General features: G+C 36.4%; 1 protein-coding gene across 14 annotated transcripts in view; it reads right to left on the bottom strand.

The window, feature by feature from the left end:
• PPFIA2 (PTPRF interacting protein alpha 2) overlaps positions 1-20,830 on the bottom strand; it is a 321,066-nt gene that overhangs the window by 273,315 nt on the left and 26,921 nt on the right. For 8 of the 14 annotated variants that reach the window (XM_064655565.1, XM_064655547.1, XM_064655552.1 and 5 more), the window contains exon 3: positions 5,542-5,601. The exons of the other annotated variants lie outside the window; for them this stretch is intronic. In XM_064655565.1, the coding sequence (XP_064511635.1) occupies positions 5,542-5,601 (60 nt within the window). The remainder of the gene's footprint in view (positions 1-5,541; positions 5,602-20,830) is intronic. 14 annotated transcript variants of the gene reach the window in all.

Below are 20,830 nucleotides of genomic sequence, written 5' to 3'. Positions count from 1 at the left end.
TGTGTCCAAACTTTCTTTTCTTTCGACAAAGGAATGTTGATGTGGAAGTTCCTATAATAATCATTTGTGTTTCGCCTGTCTTCCTTAATTCAAATTAACATAACTTACAGATACAGCAGGAGAACTAAGAATATATCAAAATTTGTATTGGACAGCATTTGAATAGATTAAAATATTAAGCAATGAGGATGGAGAGAAAACAAACCCGTAGCATTTACTTCCCAGCCTCAGATCTTCATTGTGAGCAACACTAGCTCTCACTGAGGTCAGCTGGTGCCTGTATGGTTCCAGAAATACAAGACAATCTCACTGTCTGGTATTACTACTGCTTCTGAGAGGCCTGAGAGAGGTGAGAGCCAAGGTCATTGCATATTCCTAAGTTTGTGCTGCTCCAGTGCTCATAATGGCTTTTGGCACATATAAGGTGCAGCAGGAAATAAGTAGCAGGGATGTCCAGAGCTGAAGTACAAGAGTTTGGAACTCCATTTCTCCTGCTCCTGATGCACTTCCCTACCTTAGTGCCAAACTTGCCAAGGCAAAATAATATTCCACCGAGCCCTCTCTGTGCTTAAAAGCTTTTTACAAGCCTAAAGGATAAAGCAAAGATAAGTGAGGCACTAAAAATAACAGAAGATACTGAGGTCTTAATACAACTCTGTGGCCAAATTACAGAAATGCTAACTACAATGTTCTCCAATAGACTGTAATCTGTGTTCATTCAATCTGGCTGTTCTTGCCAGTACATCTCACAAATGTGATGCATTGCTCAAAAGAGGTCTTGGGTCAGACCCTAAAGCATGCAATACAATTGAACTTGGTATCAAATATGACATCTAAATTTCTTCACTACCTGGCCCAGAAGTTGTAAAAGTTTGGCTTCGAAAAGCTGCTTACTATTTAATTCATAATACAGCAGTGTTTACAGAAACAGAGCACCCAACAGCCTGTAATGTTTATCTGTCTTTCTTGCTCTGCTTAATCATTTCTCTCTCACAACCATACAGTGGCATTAGAAACTGTTTTGTGAATAGAAATTCTCCTTCCTTCTGTAAAAGTGAACATTGATATTTGTAAGTAAAAAAACCCCACCCCAATTTACGGATTGCACTTACACTGTATTTTTCCTTAACTTTGAGCTGTAATTTAAGGATATATCAGATACAACCACACATTTCCATCAGGGTAGAGAACTAGGAACTTAGTTCTGGGTTTGCTTTGAGCCCTGCGTTTGAAAATAAACTGTTATGTTCAAATTTCCCTTCCTGTTCTGAGTATCCACAAGAAAGACATGAAGAAACAAAGACTGGAAGGGAGCCTTCACCATGTGGTTGAAACTGATTCAGCCATCAAAGTGGAAAAAAAGTTAAGTTTTTCAGAATCAGAAGAAATACTTCTTCCTGAAAATCTCTGAGCATTTCTTGCACACACAGCAAGTATATTCAGACACAGTTTTCAGTTAAGCCTTTTGTGATGTTTATTGGTGAAAAGTGTCTTAAACACATAGTGAAATTACCCACCAGTAAATAAAGTTTCAGGCTGATAATACCAAATATTGAGCTGAAGACTGAATGCAACAGAAAACGAGGGCTGCAGCAACATAACAGAGACTGCTTACCTATAACCAAACAACCAAAACCCCCCACATAATCTCTCTTGTGCATCTAGGTGTCAAAAGTAGTTGCTTGATTCATGATGCATTTATCTTCCATAAGAAATGATGTTTCTTGACTTCTTTCTCTCTCAAACTACAGTATTAGAAAGATAGCTACCAGAATTACTAAATAGAATTCTAGGGAGGGATTCACTGGGAGCTAACCATTAATCATACCATGATGCAAAACTGCTTATTTGTGACATTCTATAATCTACATCTTTGAGTTTCATCTGAAATTATTTCTCAATTTTGAAAGGAATTCTCCACAAATTTCAGTGATTTTACTACTTCCCTTCAAATCTACTAATGAAATTCTGTTTTGTAATTGTAAGAATAAAACTTGCACAAAGGTTGATGTGGGCACACACGGACTACCGTTGTGATCAACACTGTCTTCTGCCAATCAACACTGGCAAATTATATTCCTCTTACTATCTTGACTCACTGTCCCATCTTAATAGCACATCTCTGTTGTAGAAATCATCTCCTTGTTCACTGCAAAGCATTAGCAGACGTTAGTAGTAAAGTTCACAGCAAATATGAACGTGTTTTTTAAAAACTTCATAGGGCACAATAAACTAACTTTACTAAGGATAGGTTTTAAAATACTTTAAACAGATTTTATATTTTTGATTAAAAATTTGTAATTTTAAAAATACAATTTTTTTCTGTAGCTCACATTATGAGCTAGACTCCCCACTGCAAGTCTCTTTGTGAGCATTCTTAACAGCTGTACAAATATCAGCCACAATGTACAGGCACCACGCCAAATAGAAAATTACCCAATAGATGAAAACATCAGGTCTTCACTGAAATTGTTACTTTCCAGTAAATTCTAAGGTACACATGTGAACAGTACTATCTCAGTTCTTTAGAGTTCAAAGTGATTGTTTAGTCTTGAGAAGAGAAAGCTCTGAAGGGGTCTCACCGATGCATATAAATACTGAAGGAGAATGCAAAAAGGAGATAGAACCAGACTGTTCTCAGTGATGTGCAGTCAATGGACAAAAGGCAAGGGGCACAAAGTGGAATACAAAAAATTCTGTTTAAACATAAGGAACAAAAAGCTTTTTTACTGCAGTGGTGATCAAACACTGGAACAATCTGTTGAGAGCAGTTAAGAAGCCTCTGCCCCTGATGTTATTTAAAACAACTGGACATGGCCGTAGCTACTCTAGTTGACTCTGCTTTGAGCAGAGTGACTGGACTAGAGTGTTGCCAGAGGTCCCTTTGTCCTCAATCCATTCCATGCTTTTTGATATCAAGTTCAAAGTGAATCCTTTCCACCATAATCAGTCCTTAGTTTTATGAAATAAAATAATTTTTAGGAATCAAACATAGGTGCTCAAAAAATGTTGAACCTGAGCCTTCAAAAATCAACTACCGAGTTCCACAGAAAAACAAAAATCATTGATTTTATAGATGCTGTGGCTTTCTACAGGACTTTTTATAGTAAAACAGATGCAGGATAGGGAAATAAAGAAGTAATTTTATACTGAATAAAACTCACCTTCAAATGTTATGTTCTACTTTAAGTATGCAAGTATTACTGCAGCGAATCCATTTCATTTGTCACTGAGAGGAATACACCAATGCGCACAAAATACTCAAACCATAGCGGAGCCAACAACTGACAAAATTGCCATTCTGTTCTCCCATAAAATGGAACAATATACAATGCTGAACAGCTCATCACAGTAAAGGATGAACATATAAAAACAGTTCTAGGTCTGCTATTGGTGAACAGAATTGTCATAGGCATAGAAAAGTGCTACAGTCAGGTTGCAGTGTAGCAGCTGTGACTAGGGATTAGACTAACACAAGCAAAATCTTAAAAATTGAAATCTTCCTGAACACTCTCTCAGTAACAGGCTGCTTGTTGCCTGTCTTTTTTTTTATTTTCTTTCTTTTTAATTTAGGTAGGTACACATAGAACATCAGAATGATGCAGCCTTTCCAACTGCTTCCCCCTACAAGTTGCTTACATGAACTGAAACAATTTGACTTCAACTATCCGTTTGTACTTAAGATGGTCCAAAAAGAAATTCTCAGGATTTTCCCTGCCTAGTATGTAATCTATTCCACATTAAAAACTTCTGTATCTAACACATTAAGAAGACAGGAATCACATCAGTATGTTCAAGTCCAAACATATGGTCAAGCACAACTGACAATAACATTAATTTAGAATGTGACAAGCACCAATCCCGACAGAGTTCAAGAAGTGTTTTGACAATACTCTCAGGCACATGGTTTGACTCTTGGGGATGGCCCTGTGCAGGGCCAGGAATTGGACTCAATGATCCTTGTGGGTCCCTTTCAACTCAGTATATTCTGTGGTTCTGTGAAATATTATGCAGTCAATGCATTTTCCTCACTGAGTGTAAGAGGTTGATTTATCTGCAAAACTGATGTACCAGGAAATGTCATTAAAAACAAGAAATACAACAAATCATTTACCTCATATAGACATTTTAAAAAGGTGGCACTATGAAATATTTTCCAAGGAAGAAACTTGGTTAGGTTTACAAACAATACTAATGAACAAGGCCAGATATAGTCTGAGCCCTTCTCTTCCGTTGCCCAAACCCAATGAACACTGTCACATTAATGCTTTATACCACAAAAATGAACTGACAGGACTAGCATTATCTACTGATACACTTCCATTTTGTGTGGCGTTTAACGTGGCTTGCCTTTGCCTTCCTGTTCCTAGTGGGATGAGATGGGCCTTAGGGAAATTTTTTAAAATCACATTGTAAGTAGAAATAGAAAAGAAAAATTTAAAAGAACAATGCTTTTGGAGCAGTGGAATTCTACTCAAATTCCCTTTCTTAAATGAAGCAATTCCCAAATTCACATGTTTACTTTTTATCTGAAGCTCACAGAAGAAATATCTAACATAATTATATAGAAATTATTAAATCTATACAACAAATAATAATGTTTTAATGCTATCTTCAGAAAACTACAACTAAAGAAAAATACAAAAACATGCAAATTAAGCAACTTAATTTCAAATAAAGGGTTGAAACCTTCTTCAGCTAATTTCAAATGAAGAGTAGATTCCTAGTGAGAGTTCTTAAATGGGGAACAGAAGAACAGATGGACATACACTTTTCCCAATTCCCAATTTATATCCGATTTCCCAACCATCATGATTAGAGGATAAATGTTAGAACCCTTCTACTGGAAAGAAACAAACTTGGAGAATAAAAAAAGACTTACTCAAAGTTCTTAACCCAGCATGTTGTCATTGACCCATTGGATAACATGAGAAAAAAGGGTAACAGTTGAGACTCTGAAGCAATTAAGGCTGAGTTAACTGATCCAGAAAATTTTAATTGACAAGTATGATTTAGAATTACAAAAGAAAGGCATAAGGTGAGTTCAATTTCTATGAAAAAAGCAAACCAAAGCAAACTCCAAAATATTAAACTCCCATCGTTTAGCAAATTCCTACTGTATATACAAAAGTTCAGACTTATTTACCATTGCTTTATGAAATCCTGTTTTGTGCTATAAACAATACCTCTTTCTAACATAAGATACAGAAAAATTCAATTAGGGAGGAGGGAAAAAAAGGAAGAGAAAGTGACATCTGATAAAATTATGGATCTACCAAGCACTGATAGGTACAAAAAGGATCAATGCAGTTTCCACTTCTTAATTAAACATACACCTGAAGAATAAGATGTAGATCAAGAATTTCTGCACAACTGTAGTTTGCAACTGCAGAGAAGGACAGCTATTTCTTTTAAAATCCACATCGATAGTATCGAAATCAGCACAAGCCAGTAGAGCAAAACATATTGCTCTCATATGTATATGATCATCCCTCACATCCCCTTTAGAAGGCAGAACACTGGATGAAACCAAATTCCTACCTGTGAGCCAAGATGCACATAGGCGACTCGGATGTCCGCTTCTGGGTTTGTCAGTGAAATCTATAGTCAAGGAGGGGTAGGAGGAGAAGAATGAAAAGCCAGAGTATAACACAGCTGCATTAATTACTTCATCTTCAGTGCAGTTTGCACTGTTTTTATCTTACAGCAGCCACGAAGTGCCACTGCTCATTCTGCACTTCCATTGTTAATCTACAGTCTTAAGATTGAAAAGACCCACACATTAGTTCAGAGTTAACCTGACTAGAGTGGAATGGACTATTGGGTCAGAAGTTCTCTCAATGGCATTACAAACACTGACTGATCCTGTCACCTTCCAAATCTGTTACTCATTCAGCAGCAGTGAAGTACTATAATGAAGCATGAAAAAGTTCTTGATTAAATGAAATCAAGTCTGAACAGTGAAGAGTGGGAGGCATTGTACTAGATGGCCTTTTCTGACCACCACCAGCACCTCCCTGCCTCCATCAGATTGAATTTCTAAGGTCTGTCTGGTAGTCCTATCAGCACTGTACTAATACTGTTCCTATGATTAAAACACATTATCTTCTTTCATCTTGATGCAATATATTCACAATAATTTATCTTTGTTATTTGCTTGGTAGCTCTGATCTAAATAGATGTACATCATAGTTCCCAGTTGTACTCAACCTTGTTTCTACCTGGAGACAGAATCCAGTCATAACCTTTCGTACTAAGTTACCAAACTGGACATGGTTGGCACGTAAATAGTGGCTGGGGGAGAGTAATAATGTGTATGAAATATATTGGCAGTTATAATTTGTATCCCTTTTACAGGACTTGGTAACCAAGATGACAACAGGTATCCTTAGTCTCTTAGGCATTCATGGTCTGCTTTCCTGTATGTCAACATACATCACTCTAAAATTTTTACATAGAAAACTAGATTTCAGGGGTCATTGCACCTTCAAGATAAAAATTGCTAGGGATAGGAAGAAATGCTAAACAGAGTAACAACATGAATGATAATTTGTGACATGGTTAGAATGTGTTAAAGAAAAAGAATTTAGTAGGAAGTGAGGAAACTCAAGCACTTGTCAGAAACTGCTCAGCATTGAGTATTATGAATTTGCATATCCCAGAGCATCTCCCATGTAGTTTTTTGTTTCCAGCCAGCATATCAAGCTTGAATGTGATTAAATATTTAATATTTGTGCTCTATAGGACTTAAGAATCTATGCAAATATTATGTCAGAATGCATTAATTTCAGAAGGGAACAGAAGAACCATGTTGTAATTTGTGTCATTTCAGTGTTGCAAGGAAGCTGGAATAATTCTTCTTGTGTAAAAACGCCAGTTACTTCAACAAAAAAAAATTGCACTTCTTTGTCATCTATTTAGATGTTTTGGCCATGATAATCTAAGTTTCACTGTTGACAGATAGACTTAGTGCTTCTAAACTACAGTGAAAATCAAGCTATATTTGAATGTGCAGAAGAAGGGAAATAGGGCACTTTATACTGCATGCCAAATAGAATGATAATCAGAACAACTTCCGTGTTAGAGAAATAAAATTAAGCTGCATTCCAGTGCCTAAAAACTTATCACAACTAGCATGGCTTAGGGGGTCAAAACTATCAGGCAATCTTAATAGCACATACTGCCACCCACTCCACCTTTAATAAGGTAAACTGGGGGGGGGGGGGGGGGGGGGGGGAAGCACACCTGTAATCCCTCATCCAGTTCTGGGCCCCTCACTACAAGAAAGACACTGAGCTGCTGGAGCATGTCCTAAGTAACAATAGAACAAAAGGAAGTGGCTTCATGTTGTGCCAGGGAAGTTTTAGGTTAGATATTAAAAAAAAAAAATTCTTCACCAAAAGGGTTGTGAAGCACTGGAAGAAGCTGCCCAGGGAAGCGATCAAGTCACCATCCCTCGAAGTGGTTAAAAGACATGTAGATGTGGTACTTAGTGACATGGTTTACTGGTGGACTTGGCAGTAGTGGTTTAACGGTTGGACTCTATGATCTTAACAGCCTGTTCCAGCCTGAATTATTCCATAACTTTATGATTCAATATATTTTCTTTATCCTTATGGTTTATTAATTTAAAACACTTATTTTTTTGTAGTTGTTGAGGATACATTAGCAATTCTTAATAACAAATTTTTTAGGTCTTTCTAAGTTCAAACCAAAAGTATCAGACTAACAATGGCCAATCTGATTTGCTTTTCTTAAACTGAGGTTTTGATTTAATATTGACAGCCATGGCATACACAGCACAGTCTGCTGACCATTTTTCTTTTCTGCAGCCAAAGATTCTCCTATGGAAATAAATCTGTTGTGTTAGTAGGAATAAGAAGATGACTAAAATACTATTATATTTGAGGAAGAACACAGCGTGCATTTCCTGATCCAAGTAGAAAAGACAGACATAACCAGGCTGTAATTAAATTTGTTCATAGCTGAATAGCTGTGTCCACAGTAATTTTGATCAGGGACAGAATTTAAGATACTGCTTTGCATAGAGGTAACATATACAAATATACATGGTCCTTGAAAAAACCCTCCCACAGTAAAAAAACCAAACATAGCGGAGAACAAGAGGACTCCAGACTAGTAAAAAGCCTCAGGTAAAATGCAATTTGTTTTGATTTTAAACACTATTGAGTGTCCTCAGATTACTGATATTTAAAAAACTTGTCATCCTAGAAAAGTTACCTTGCAGGAGCTGAGGAACAATGCCATACCTTTAAGTCCAGTGTGGTTTTTCTGTTTGTTATTTGTTTTTATACTATGTTGTTAAAGTAAAGAAGATAAGACAGTTGGAGACAAAATGGTTCAATTTCTTCTTCTTACAAATTTTTTGGATAGCGCGTCACTAAAACAAGAATAGTTTAGACAAACTACATATCTCACTGCATTAATATAATAGAGAATAGGGAAAGAATGAAGGAGTTTGTCACTGAAATAGACAATTTGGATTCCCCTGATCATGGAGATCTGACACTGTCTCCAGTTGTGCAAGTGCACCTAGTCTGTGCACAGAGAGGGCAAAAATACAACTTCATTTAGCCACCAAGCCCAAGACATGCTAGCCTCCTGTTTTCATCTCACTGCCCCACCCCTCACAATGGGAGAAATTTCTTGGAGACGGTCCTCCTCAGAAAAATGCTGTCTGCATTAATAAGAATGGAACATACTATATCCATTCACATACCATAGTATCCTGCAACCAGCAGGATACTATGTGATTTTTTATAATTTTAATATATTAATGTAGGTTTGGACCAAAAAACAGGTAGGCATCTGACCTCCTGATAACACACCTGCATCACGTTGCCTAGCCCTAACAATCTTTGTAGTGGTATGTTTCAGGAAGATAGCAAACGTGTCTTTCAGAGAGAAAGCTTCATTATCATAGCATCAGACTCCAATGCAAGTCAACAGAAACATCTTCAACTGTCTAATTTTACATGGCTAAAAAAAATTAATAAACTCAATGTCTCAAATGGAGAACTCTTGGAATTATCAGTCCATGACTTAGGACAATGAGGAAGCACAAGAAAAAGGCTGCCAAATCAAAGAGCTCTCTTCAACATTTCCTTAGGTTGTTTTCACTGGATCCTTGCATACTAGGTAGCGTTGCTACAAACCTACAACTCAATTTTAGGATTTCTCTTCTCTCGTACTTTTGAAGTTCAACTTCTGTAACAATATACTAGATGTGCATCAAGCTACTACTTTCAGTGACAGCATGCATGGTGTTGTCAAAAGACACATCACAGAACAACTTCAATATAAAAATCATAATTTGCATCTATTATGACCCACCCCTGAGGATGAAGGTAATGGCAGTTCTTGTTAATACATCCCTTGGGGCGGATTAGAGCAATACAGCACTGAATGATTGGTGTTTTATAACTATATATATATATGTATATATGGTTTATTTTAGAATAATTAGCAAAAGAAAGGAGGTATGTGGTCATTCTGGTTATTATTATCTATAGTATTATAACAATATAGAAGTATAAAAATACCACTTAAGAAAATATATAAGGAAAAGAAAGAAAAAAAGAGAAAGAAAGGATAAGAGTTGATAGCAGAGAGGAAAGATAATCCCCACCCACTCAGCGACAAGACTTGATTGCTGCAATTTAGATGTCTGTTGGTCAAAGTGATGGTCACAGTCTTGATCTGTTGGGACTGGGGGAAGCCCACAAAACACAAAGTTCAATGAGTTAATATATGTTCAGGTTCAGGTGGTAATGCCCAGGTACCTCTCCTGTTACAGCACTGTGGATCATGTATAGTCCTTTGGCAGAAAGCCCCAGAAATGAGTCTGGGGCATTACAGGGGTCCTGGATGGTTTATGACCCTTTCTAAGACATGACCATTGTTTCTCATGCCAACTTAGTTGAGCCAGTTATGCCCCATCAGAAGGGATGAATACCTTCAGGCCCATGTGGGAATGCTCCAATACCTCCCCCTGAGGGCAGTTTTATTCCTGAGCCAATTCGGTAAGGGAGGACATTGTTTAAGGGAGGTAAGATAAAAGCATTATCCCGCATCCACAGGATCTGTTTATCAGCCTTCTCCCTTATCTGGCTCAAAATCCAGCTTGTTGCTAAACAAAGGTTAGCTTGTCATGGTCATCCTCGGTGGTGGGTGTGCACCCCCTCTGTTTTATGCAGATCAGAGGTTTCATCACCACACACAAAAACTCTCCTCCTCCCCCTCAGTTGGAAGGTGCAACCCTGGCCTCAGCAAAGCACCTGCTGCTTTTGTAGATGGCTGATTGTTTGAGTCATTAACCATTAACATTTCAGTCTCTCACAGCATACCCCAACATTTCCATTATGAACTAGAGGAAAACTAACAGTGATTTAATTTTTTATTAGAAATACCATCCTAACTTCACCTCTTAAAGTTTTGTATAGCTATAGCCTAACCAGTAAGAAAAACTCTTTTGACAAAACAACTACTAAAAGTTGTTCTGGTGGTACATTTAACTGAATAAAATTTCTACAACAAATAAAATGTAACAAAATGACCATAATTTAAGTTTAGAGTTTTTGGTCTGCATATCATATTAATCAAGTTTCTTACATTATTTGGTTTGTTAATATCAGATTCTTGTAAGAATAAGTTCAGACAATAATCTGTAGTGATCTTAAGCAAAAATAACAGCTTCAAACATAAATTTTCTCTCCCATTTCTACTCTGCATTTACTATATCATCATACAAAGTAGTTTACTTCATGTAAAGGTCTTATCATAATTAAGTTAATTACTTGGATTGTAAAACTTAACGATGATACAGAATATAATAAACAGCTTCAGAGGGCATGACATATACTTAAAGACAATACAGCATAGAACTGTAGAATCTGCATCAGCTACAAAAGGACATTTGAGTGCTCAATGAATTATTTCCAGCAAACTTGATATTGAATATAGAGCAAATGTTTTTTCTAGAAAAGCATTTGAAACTATGCATCAGTATGCAAAACTACTTCATTATTTTCAAAAATTTAATGTTAGCATAAAAATAAAACTAAAATTAACAATATTAGTTGATACTAAACACTTACTTAAAATATTTAAACAGGTGGCATTAAAAAAACCATGTATTTCTACAGGTTATTGGTAGTAGACAGCTGTCACTTCTTGGCACAAACCAAATATATTATGTCCAGACTTAGGAGAAGAAGAATTAATGTAACTGAATATGTCCTTTTTGAAGAAACTAAAAATTAAAAGAGAGATTAACAGGTTTTGAAAGTAATAAAAATTCAAGAGTGTGCAAGTATCCATAGTGTTATTATTAGATGCCAGGTTAAGAACAGTTCTACAACAGAACAGGAAAAGAAACAGACAGGCCCCTCCTGATACCACTTTTCTTTTTCTAATGAAATTCTTTTTGTGTGTAGAAGAAAGTAATATACTTCTGAATTTACTGCCACCTGTAGATAGCCTGCTGTCACAATTAGGCATGTTTTAAACCAACATAATGGAGTAAGACAACCCTACAGAAGCTATTCTGTCCAGTGATTCTGAACAGAAGCAACACTTCATCAAGATTTTGAATCACAAGTCAACATAAAGAATGGCAGGATATTGGTATAATCAATAAATCATGCAAAAAGGGAGTTGAAATTTAATTATAGGTAATTTGTCTTCTCTAGGAAAGGAGATAAGAAGTTCTCTCTGCAAATTAGAAGGTCACTTAAAAAACATTGACAGAACACAGATATAGATTTTTTTTTTGGCTTTACAGTAAGGAAGATCAGAACAAAAATAAGAGCTTCTAAATCACAGTGTTGTGAATTTGTACCTGAAAATCATGTCTAAGAGCTATTATTAAAAAATTAGAGTGACTATAGTTAGATCAGCATGGAGCACTGTTAAATTAATCTAACCTAATGAAAACATCAGCATTGCCACAAGAAAATAAATTAGAGATGAAGCAAAGAGCATTAATGCAGGGAAGTACTGAGGAAGACAGTCTGCAGTATTAACTGTTGCGGCAGAAATGTGACAATGCTACAACAGGACTCCATCTCATCGCTTCATCACCCAGCAGATCTCAAGGAACTCAACAGATTTCTAGCAACATCTTGCTGCTTTCATAATAACACCACTCCTGATGTATTATGCAGACTTCAGTAACCAGTCCCACAGGAGTCAGCAGGGAATTTTACTCCACAAACGGGAAGAGAGCAGACACAACCATTTTACTACCACTCCTTGTTCCTCCTGCTACTTTCATGTAACTTCCTCAAAAATAATTTCCTTCATGTGCTGTAGAATCCCACTTCAAAGTTTGCAAGCAAACCGAGGGCAAAACCATCCTGTTGACAGTGGAAGCTATCTGATAACAGGCTCCCTCTGAAGAAGTAACCCAGTAGGCCAACTTCCTCCCTGACCCAAGAGCCAGCCCACCAAGCCTTTGCCTGCACACAGCTGTGTGCCTTTCTCCTTGCCAACTGAGTGCTGTCTCCAGCAACCACTTTGCCAGTGCCACCTGTTTCATATCAGAGAGACATGAAACTCACTAAGGTTTAGGTAGCCAGCCCTAATGTGCTTCTTCACCATTCCAGAACATGCCAAACACAAGTGTCTGGTGGATGTAAGAAGTCTGTTTTCTAGATATTAAAAAAAAAAAAAAAAAGCTCTTGCAATTTTATTCCAATTCAGTTCTAACACTGGTTCTTTACTTCATCACCCACCATATTTTAATTAATACCAGTTAATTAATATTTTGTGACATTAGTAGATACTGCTTTTCTTATGCAAAAGAATTTTCAAAGCAAAACATCAAAATTTTTATCTGCAATGGAGCATATCTTACATCATGTACCAGAAGCGGTTTACATAAAATTAAAAAAAAAAAAGAACATTTAGACATGCATAATTTAAAGGAACCTGGAGATAACTGTGTCACACAGCTGTTGATATGGGCTTAAAGCAATAAATTAACAATCTGAGAAAAAGTACACAATGAGGTTGAGATACAAACCAGTAATGTCAAATATCCCTCTGCTCACTTCTTGATTGTCAGCTACTTCTGTACTCAGTTTTAAAATGAGCAAAATGTATCAAATCAGAAACATTTTCACTTCTCAAAAGAGCCAAGATAATAATATAAAATTTATAAAATAACCAAACTATCAAAAATTACTTAATTGCCACAATCCTTCCTTTGAAACTAGGCAATTTTGTGTCTCGGGAATAGGTCATGTTCCAGAAACATTCCACAAACAAATAACATGAGGCTGAACACTTCATGAAGCTGCTGTTTGTATTTATACAGAGGCCCATGAGACTTGCTTTACGCATATGTGAATGACAATGGGATGGCAGGAGCAGGGCTTGTGCATGAGCTATACTCTGCTGCTTCCCTGTACCCACACTGTGTTAAAAACGTGCTCTCAAAAGAAAAGCTTTATTTTAGTAATAATGATACATAATTTATAACAGACAAACAAAAGGAGCAGAATAGGGAAACTTGCATGCAGATTACCATTATAACACATTAATAAATTCAGGGCCCTCAAACCAAATTGGTTACAAAGCAACAGCAGAAAGAACTACTGACTAAGAAAGGAATCATTTTGCTCCTTAGGTTTTTTATTATTTTTGGTTTGTAATGCTATAAGTTATGCCTTTAAGTATCAATGTGACTTCCTTTCAGTTTGCTTGCTACTTTTACTGTCCTCCCTGTGGGCATTTCTCATAGCCCTTCTGCTTCACAGCGTAACAATTGAATGTTTGATTTTGTGCCAAGAATATTTACTGATGGGCCATACTTTTGCAAAATCTCTCTTTTCACAGAAGCCTTACCTTGCCTTTTAGAACAACCCACATCACTTTTATTCAGAACTTTAGAGTTCAGATTTTTATGATTTTAAGTAGATGATGAAATGTAAAACAACTTTTTTGGAAAGAAGTTCAGATTAATTTTGCTACCCACAATGTATCAATAAACAAAGAAACAATCATATGTCCATCCATATTTTCACTCATATAGCTGCTAAGATACTGCATTTTATTATTACACAAAATTTTCTATGAAATTCTTTTCAACATAACATTTGTATTATAGGAGTTTTTTTCATTATTTTCAAGACTAAATAAATTACTTTTATTCACATGCAGGTTAACCCTCCCATTCTAATTAGACACAAAAATAATTATGTTTTTTCATGACCACACAGTGTCCATGTGCATATTAAATTTTACCATTATCACACTTCTTGTTTACCTTTTCCAGTGTTATCAGCACTACTATACCACAAAATGTCCACTAGAGTTAGAGTTTCTAGTGGAAAAAAATCATATTTCATACTATATTATATATTTCACCTTTGACTTCAAATTTCATTTGTTACTTCAAAACAGACATCCCATGTCAGCTGTAGTCTTTATGTCTTTATTTTTAGCACTTGAGAATGCATGATGTTATTTTGCATCCTTTCATTGTTAAGTAAATTGTCTGCATTAAGGCTTTCTTACCTATATGTCCGGTTTACAACTTCATTTGACATAACTTCAAATTATTACATCTTTTTCCTACCTTCCTGATATTTTAGAGCAAGATGCTTTTAACTGCAATATACATTTTATTGAGAAAAACTTGAAAAATGATGAAGTCGTCATTTGTAACAAGATGCAGTTCAATTTAAAAAAATAGGAATCTATCAAATTCCTTGATAAGTTTTCTTACTATGTCACCAGTGATGTATTATCATGGCTGACTATACTCAAAGAATCTTACCCCATGTCTAATTTTGCCTTACATCAATTTACAGGTCTTGCTAGGAGACAAATGAGTCCATTAGAAAGGAGAAATGTTATTCCCGTGAATATTTTTTTCAGATTAAGGTTATTCTCAAATAACCTAAGAAATTATTTTTTTTAAAACATCCTTTTAGCATCTAAAGTACAGATAATTTCAACAGATTTGAGACTGAGAGACATCTTATAAACAGACTACCAATTTTGGAATAGATAATTTAAAATATCTCAAAATACTTTTTGACACATTTTATATCAGCATGTTACATCTGACTTAGCGACTTCAGTTCCCCATCCTACTCTAGAAAAAAAGATTAACTAGAGATGCCATTTTAAGATTTTGTTGTCCTGTGTTCTGGTTGACTTTGGTGACCATATCCAGCCTTTAAGAAGCTGGTAATGTGTTTCATAAATTACATTATCTGTTCAGATACTATAACACTCAACTAACAGTTACTCTAAGCCTAAATCTATATTTCAAAAGCTTTTTAGAGAAACATATTCTTTCACCAGAGCTCTATAATGGTAAGTTAGAGTGCTTCTGTGGCAACCGTACACATATATATCATGAGAAGTACTTACATATTCCTGATACAGACTTCTCCCTCTAGGAAGAAGGAAGACTTACTGAAGGCTTTTTCATTAGTGATGAAGTAAATTAAGTTTGTTGGTTGTTTTATTGTGTTGGGGTTTTTTTCTTTTTAGTTGGTTCTATAATTTCATACAAATATTATTACAAGCCAAAAAAACCCAGAAAAACAAATTCAGATGATACTACTCCCAATTTACTTTACATGCAACTGCATTCCTTTGGTGAGGCTTGCACAGGATAAGTGACCTAAACTGCAAGCAAAGTCATTATTACAGAAAAGAACAACTTACTTTTGAAATAAATCCACTCAGAAGAAAGATGACAGAGTGCAAAGCTACATATATTTGCATAACTCTGTCTAGAAGAGATGAACAGCTAGCATCATGTACTGTGCTCTTTCTATGACCTCGTACACAATTCAGCATCAGTTTTGAGCAGCCTGAGAAGCCAAAAAATACATACATTCTCAGCCAATTAGTACTTGGTTGGCCAGCCTGTAGGCAATAAAAAATAACATATGGTATGCTATAAACCTACATTTATACCAGGCTTGTATTTTTTAGCATTAAAGCAATGATGCAAAATTATAGGGTTTTAATTTCTCCCAAAACAGACAATGACTAGATGAGAATCATGGTTCCTTTTGTGAGAACTTGCTGCAGTGTAGGCTGCTGGCTGCAGAGACTGCAGCTGCTGGCCACTCTGAACTAATTACTGGCACAGTAAGGAGCACTTACCTAAAGCCAGTGGAAGGGAAATGTGAGGTACAGGGAAGGCTCGAGGTTTGGATAACAACTCTGGTTGTATTTAACAGTAAATATGAAGCTTAATATCTCTGAGCTATCAAAGGCAGTTTGATAAAAAGATACTTTTAAGGATCTGAGTAATTTTTTTTAAGTCAGGGAAAGTTAATAGGGATGCTGCAGATGCCCCAGAGAAAGAGGGCAATCTGTCCCACCAGGACACAAAGTTGCCCTCCTAATAAATGCCCATCTGACTGCTGTTATGTGGAGCAGCAACGACTGTATAAGCCTGCTAACTAGGTTAATCACCCAGCCTCTCGAGTCTTTTAACCTATACCTGTTTTCCATTTTATATTTGGAGGCTGAAAATGAAAGGGGTATGAACAATCTACTGCGTTAAAAACATCTTTAACAGTACTACAGAATTTGTTTTAACAATCTCCTAGAAATTATTCAGAACTACGCAACAATTAAAATGCATGAGATTACTACTTAATAGTATCCTGTACCTTTGCAGCTTTAAATTAGCTAGACAATCTTCACAAATATAATCACTGAACTTTTAATTGAATTTTTTATTAATTTCTAGAAATGATACTTTTATAATTAGGGCTGTCACGGTAAGACTGTGTGCCACCAACCTAAAATGCTTTGAAAGGAAAGGCAATCATTTTAAAGTGTTAAAGTACACATTAAACACCATTTATAGGGATAATAGTACTGTATTTTTCCTCATAAGGATTTTCTTCTTCCTTATTACATGAAGTGCCCTTTATTCTGTATGTTAGACGAACAATAGAACCCTGACGTAATGATTTTAAAAATCATAGATGGTTTATAAACCTAAGTTCATTATACCTCTTCAGTCAACCACATGAAGTATCTCTGTTATAATGAAAGAATATGTTCAGATTATTGATCTCTAAACCACTAGGTAAGATCATCTGTGACAAAGTTCAGGAGAATATTAATGACTAATTTTTATCCCATATGAGGGAATTTCAAGACATTTCAGTTGAGAAGTATTTTTGGTTTAAAATTTCAGTAAGAAGTGTCATCCTTAAGAAACCTCAGTTATAACTGAAGTTTTGATAATAAGACACACTGCAGTGGGTGAGCAATTGACTCATGGGTCATGCACAGAGGGTAACAGTGAACAGAGTGACATCAGACTGGTGACCTGTCACTAGTGGGGTTCCTCAGGGCTCCATCTTAGGCCCTGTGCTCTTCAACATCTTTGTAAATGACCTGGATGCAGGACTGGAAGGGATACTAAGCAAGTTTGCAGATGACACAAAACTGGGAGGAGCTGTTGACTCCCTTGAAGGCAGAGAGGCCCTGCAGCGAGACCTCGACAAATTAGAGGACTGGGCAATCACCAAGCATATGAAGTGTAACAGGGGGAAGTGCTGGATTCTGCACCTGGGATGGGGCAACCCCGGATGTTTGTACAGACTGGGGAATGAGATGCTGGAAAGCAGTGCCATGGAAAGGGACCTGGGAGTCCTGGTTGACGGCAAGTTAAATATGAGTCAGCAGTGCCCTGGCAGCCAGGAGGGCCAACCATGTCCTGAGGAGCATCAAGAAAAGCATCGCCAGCCAGTCGAGGGAGGGGATTGTCCTGCTCACCTTGAATACTGTGTGCGGTTTTGGGCAACGCAATATAAAACAGACATTAAGTTACTAGAGAGCATCCAAAGGAGGGCCATGAAGATGGTGAAATGCCTTGAGGGGAAGCCGCATGAGGAGTGGCTGAGGTCACTTGGTCTGTTCAGCCTGGAGAAGAAGAGACTGAGGGGAAACCTCACTGTGGTCTTCCACATCCTCATGAGGAGAAGTTGAGGGGCAGGTTCCAACCTCTTCGCTCTCATGACCAGTGACAGGACCCGAGGAAATGGCATGAAGCTGAGTCAGAGGAGGTTTAGGTTAGATACCAGGAGAAGGTTCTTCACTGAGAGGGTGGTTGGGCACTGGATCAGGTTCCCCAAGGAAGTGGTCACAGCACCAAGCCTGAAAGAGTTTAAGAAGCGTTTGGCACTCAGAAGCATCTCAGGTACATGGTGTGATTCGTAGGGATGGTCCTGTGTAGGGCCAGGAGCTGGACTCAATGATCCTTGTTGGTCCCTTCCAAATCAGCATATTCTGTGGTTCTGTGGAATAGACTCTGGTGCCAGGGCCTGCCCCAATGGACCCCTGGATCCCAGGAAGCCCCCAGCTCTTGTTGCACCTTGACACTATGTGCCCATATGAAAAAAACATCTACTGCATTTTTTACCTATATTTTTAAAAAATCATAACGTGATAAAAATCTACAGTATATACACTACAAAACCATAATAAATATTAAGACAGCTAATATTTAAAATATGAAAAATGCTGTATAAGTGCCATAAGTATATAACTAAAAGCTCATCTTATATTTTTGCATTACTCTTGCACTTTCACTGAGTGAAAGACCACAGAAATCTGGCAAGATTGTGTATCAGTACAATTAATTTCTACATTAAATGAACCTACTTAATGGCAATAAAAATCACTTTGCTGTACAGCTTTGTAATAACCAATGCTGCTAAAGAATTATAGTTATTCAACTATTCCAGCATACCATTTATGTGGCTCTTTTTTATTGCTTTAAGGAAGCTAGAAATTTTACACGCCTAAATGTGAAAGTAAGAGATGCTCAGAAAAGACAGCAAACAGTTCCCTTTTTTATTAAGACTATGGTCCAAAGTTAAGCAGAAAATTTAAAGACACCTAAATGGAACAGGTATGAGATGCAGAAAGAAAATAGTTTTGCAGAAAGACTACAACACAAACATCATTTTTTTTCTGAGAAAGCTTGGTGAAAGAAGGAAAAATTGAAAAGTATCTGGCTTTCTTAGCTATCTCATGAGTAGTTTCCACATGCTAAAACCTACAGTGCTTATTTGCCTATAGCATAAATCAGAACTTTCAGCTTCGCTTAATGTCACATTAAACCTTCCTGGTTAGTGCACAGGTTATCTTTTTCTGTTTGTTAACAATAATTTGTTCCTCATCTCCCCTTTCCAAAGTGACTTAAAAGCTTTATTGTAACAGGCTTCTTGACAAATCTGTGCTCCTATGTTTGAACAAGATAAGCAATTTAAATCTCATATCAGAATGTCCACATATCTACTCCAAAAGCCATCTCCAAGTTTTATTTAAAACACTTTTTCAGTCTAGTTTCAAACAGTAATGTGGATAGCATTCTGCTGTTCTCTTTGGAAGACTAATGTATACCTTAACAGAGCTCAATATTAAGAAATTAGTATAATGTACATCATGGTGTATGGAGAGTGCTGTGCTTTCTTTAGTGACAGAAGAAATGAATGACCAGTTAGATTAAAGCATGGGCTACATCTGAGAAGCATTAAAAGGTAAAGAAACTGAAAAGAAATAATTTTAGAGATTTGACAGACAGCAAATTTCCACGACTGACCTGTGTTTTCTTAGACCTAAGTACTCCTGACTATTGTTATTCCTTACTGCTCTATTTAAATTGTTAAGTAGGTAGTTAGAAGTACAAAGTTACATTATTTGTAACTTACTAGAATTGTATGTGCACTTTTGTCCTATAAGCACAAGTTATTATACCTTTCAAAGAAGGCTGCTCTTTCAAAACATGGCCACTCTTATTTCTAATTTAAAAAGGTACATTTTCTAATTAGGTACCTGTCTTTTACAATAACTTTCAAAATTAGTATGATTTAAAAACTAAATAAAAATGACACAACAATGTTTGATTTTTTTTTTTTAACTCATATAATACATGAGAGGTATAGGCTTTAGGCCATTTAAGACCTTTTTCCTTTAAAAAATTGCACTGCCTCACCATCTTCAGCTTCACTGTGCAGTAGACAGGAGACAGTTTAGAACACGAAAAGCATATGTGCAATCTACAGAGGCAATTTGTTAATCACTGACTTAATGCAGCTGTAAGATGACTCAATTTTCCTGCAATAAGAAACTCTGAACAAAGAAAATAAGAAATGATCTACAGCGTGTTGTCTCTTCACTCCTTGATGCAACTGCTCCTCAGTCCTACTGTAGAAATGCAGATTAACTTTTTAATTAAGTGCCATCTATCTTTTTGAGACAGGAAAAAATACATGTTTTTCAGTTTTTCAGAGGAGACAATTTAATATGAAGGAAAAGAGCCATCTTCTATAGGGGACGATAGACAAATGTAGGATTTCATCATTTCAGGGGTGTTCCTACCAACAAATAGGTTGTACCAAAACAACCCCAAAATATGTAACTGCTCTGTAGAAATAGCATGTTAATTTCCCTGTTTACCCTGACATAGAACACTGCAAAAGTATGAAATGTTATTAAACTTCATGTTGTATTTTGAAAAGTAAATTGGCAGCCTGCTTCAATTAGTTGAAACTAAACTTTATAAAAATGCCATAAGTAAGAATTTAGAACCCAACCTATGTGTTATTCTCAATGTACTCCAACCACTTTGATGAAGTTACAAACCTTTCAACTACAGCCTGTTCACTTTCTTTTGTCTCCATGTGCCCAGCAATGCTGAATACTTCATAGCTACTAAACAACAAATATGGTTGTCCATTCCTCCTATGCCCAAAATGTGGAAGGAACTACAAGGTATTACTTTAGTTCACTGAACTGCAGATTAACAGAACGT

Source organism: Pseudopipra pipra, chromosome 5, assembly GCF_036250125.1.
Source record: "Pseudopipra pipra isolate bDixPip1 chromosome 5, bDixPip1.hap1, whole genome shotgun sequence".
Lineage (NCBI taxonomy): Eukaryota > Metazoa > Chordata > Aves > Passeriformes > Pipridae > Pseudopipra > Pseudopipra pipra.
The sequence above is the reverse complement of the archived record's forward strand: the minus strand, read 5'-3'. Positions and strand labels throughout refer to the sequence as shown.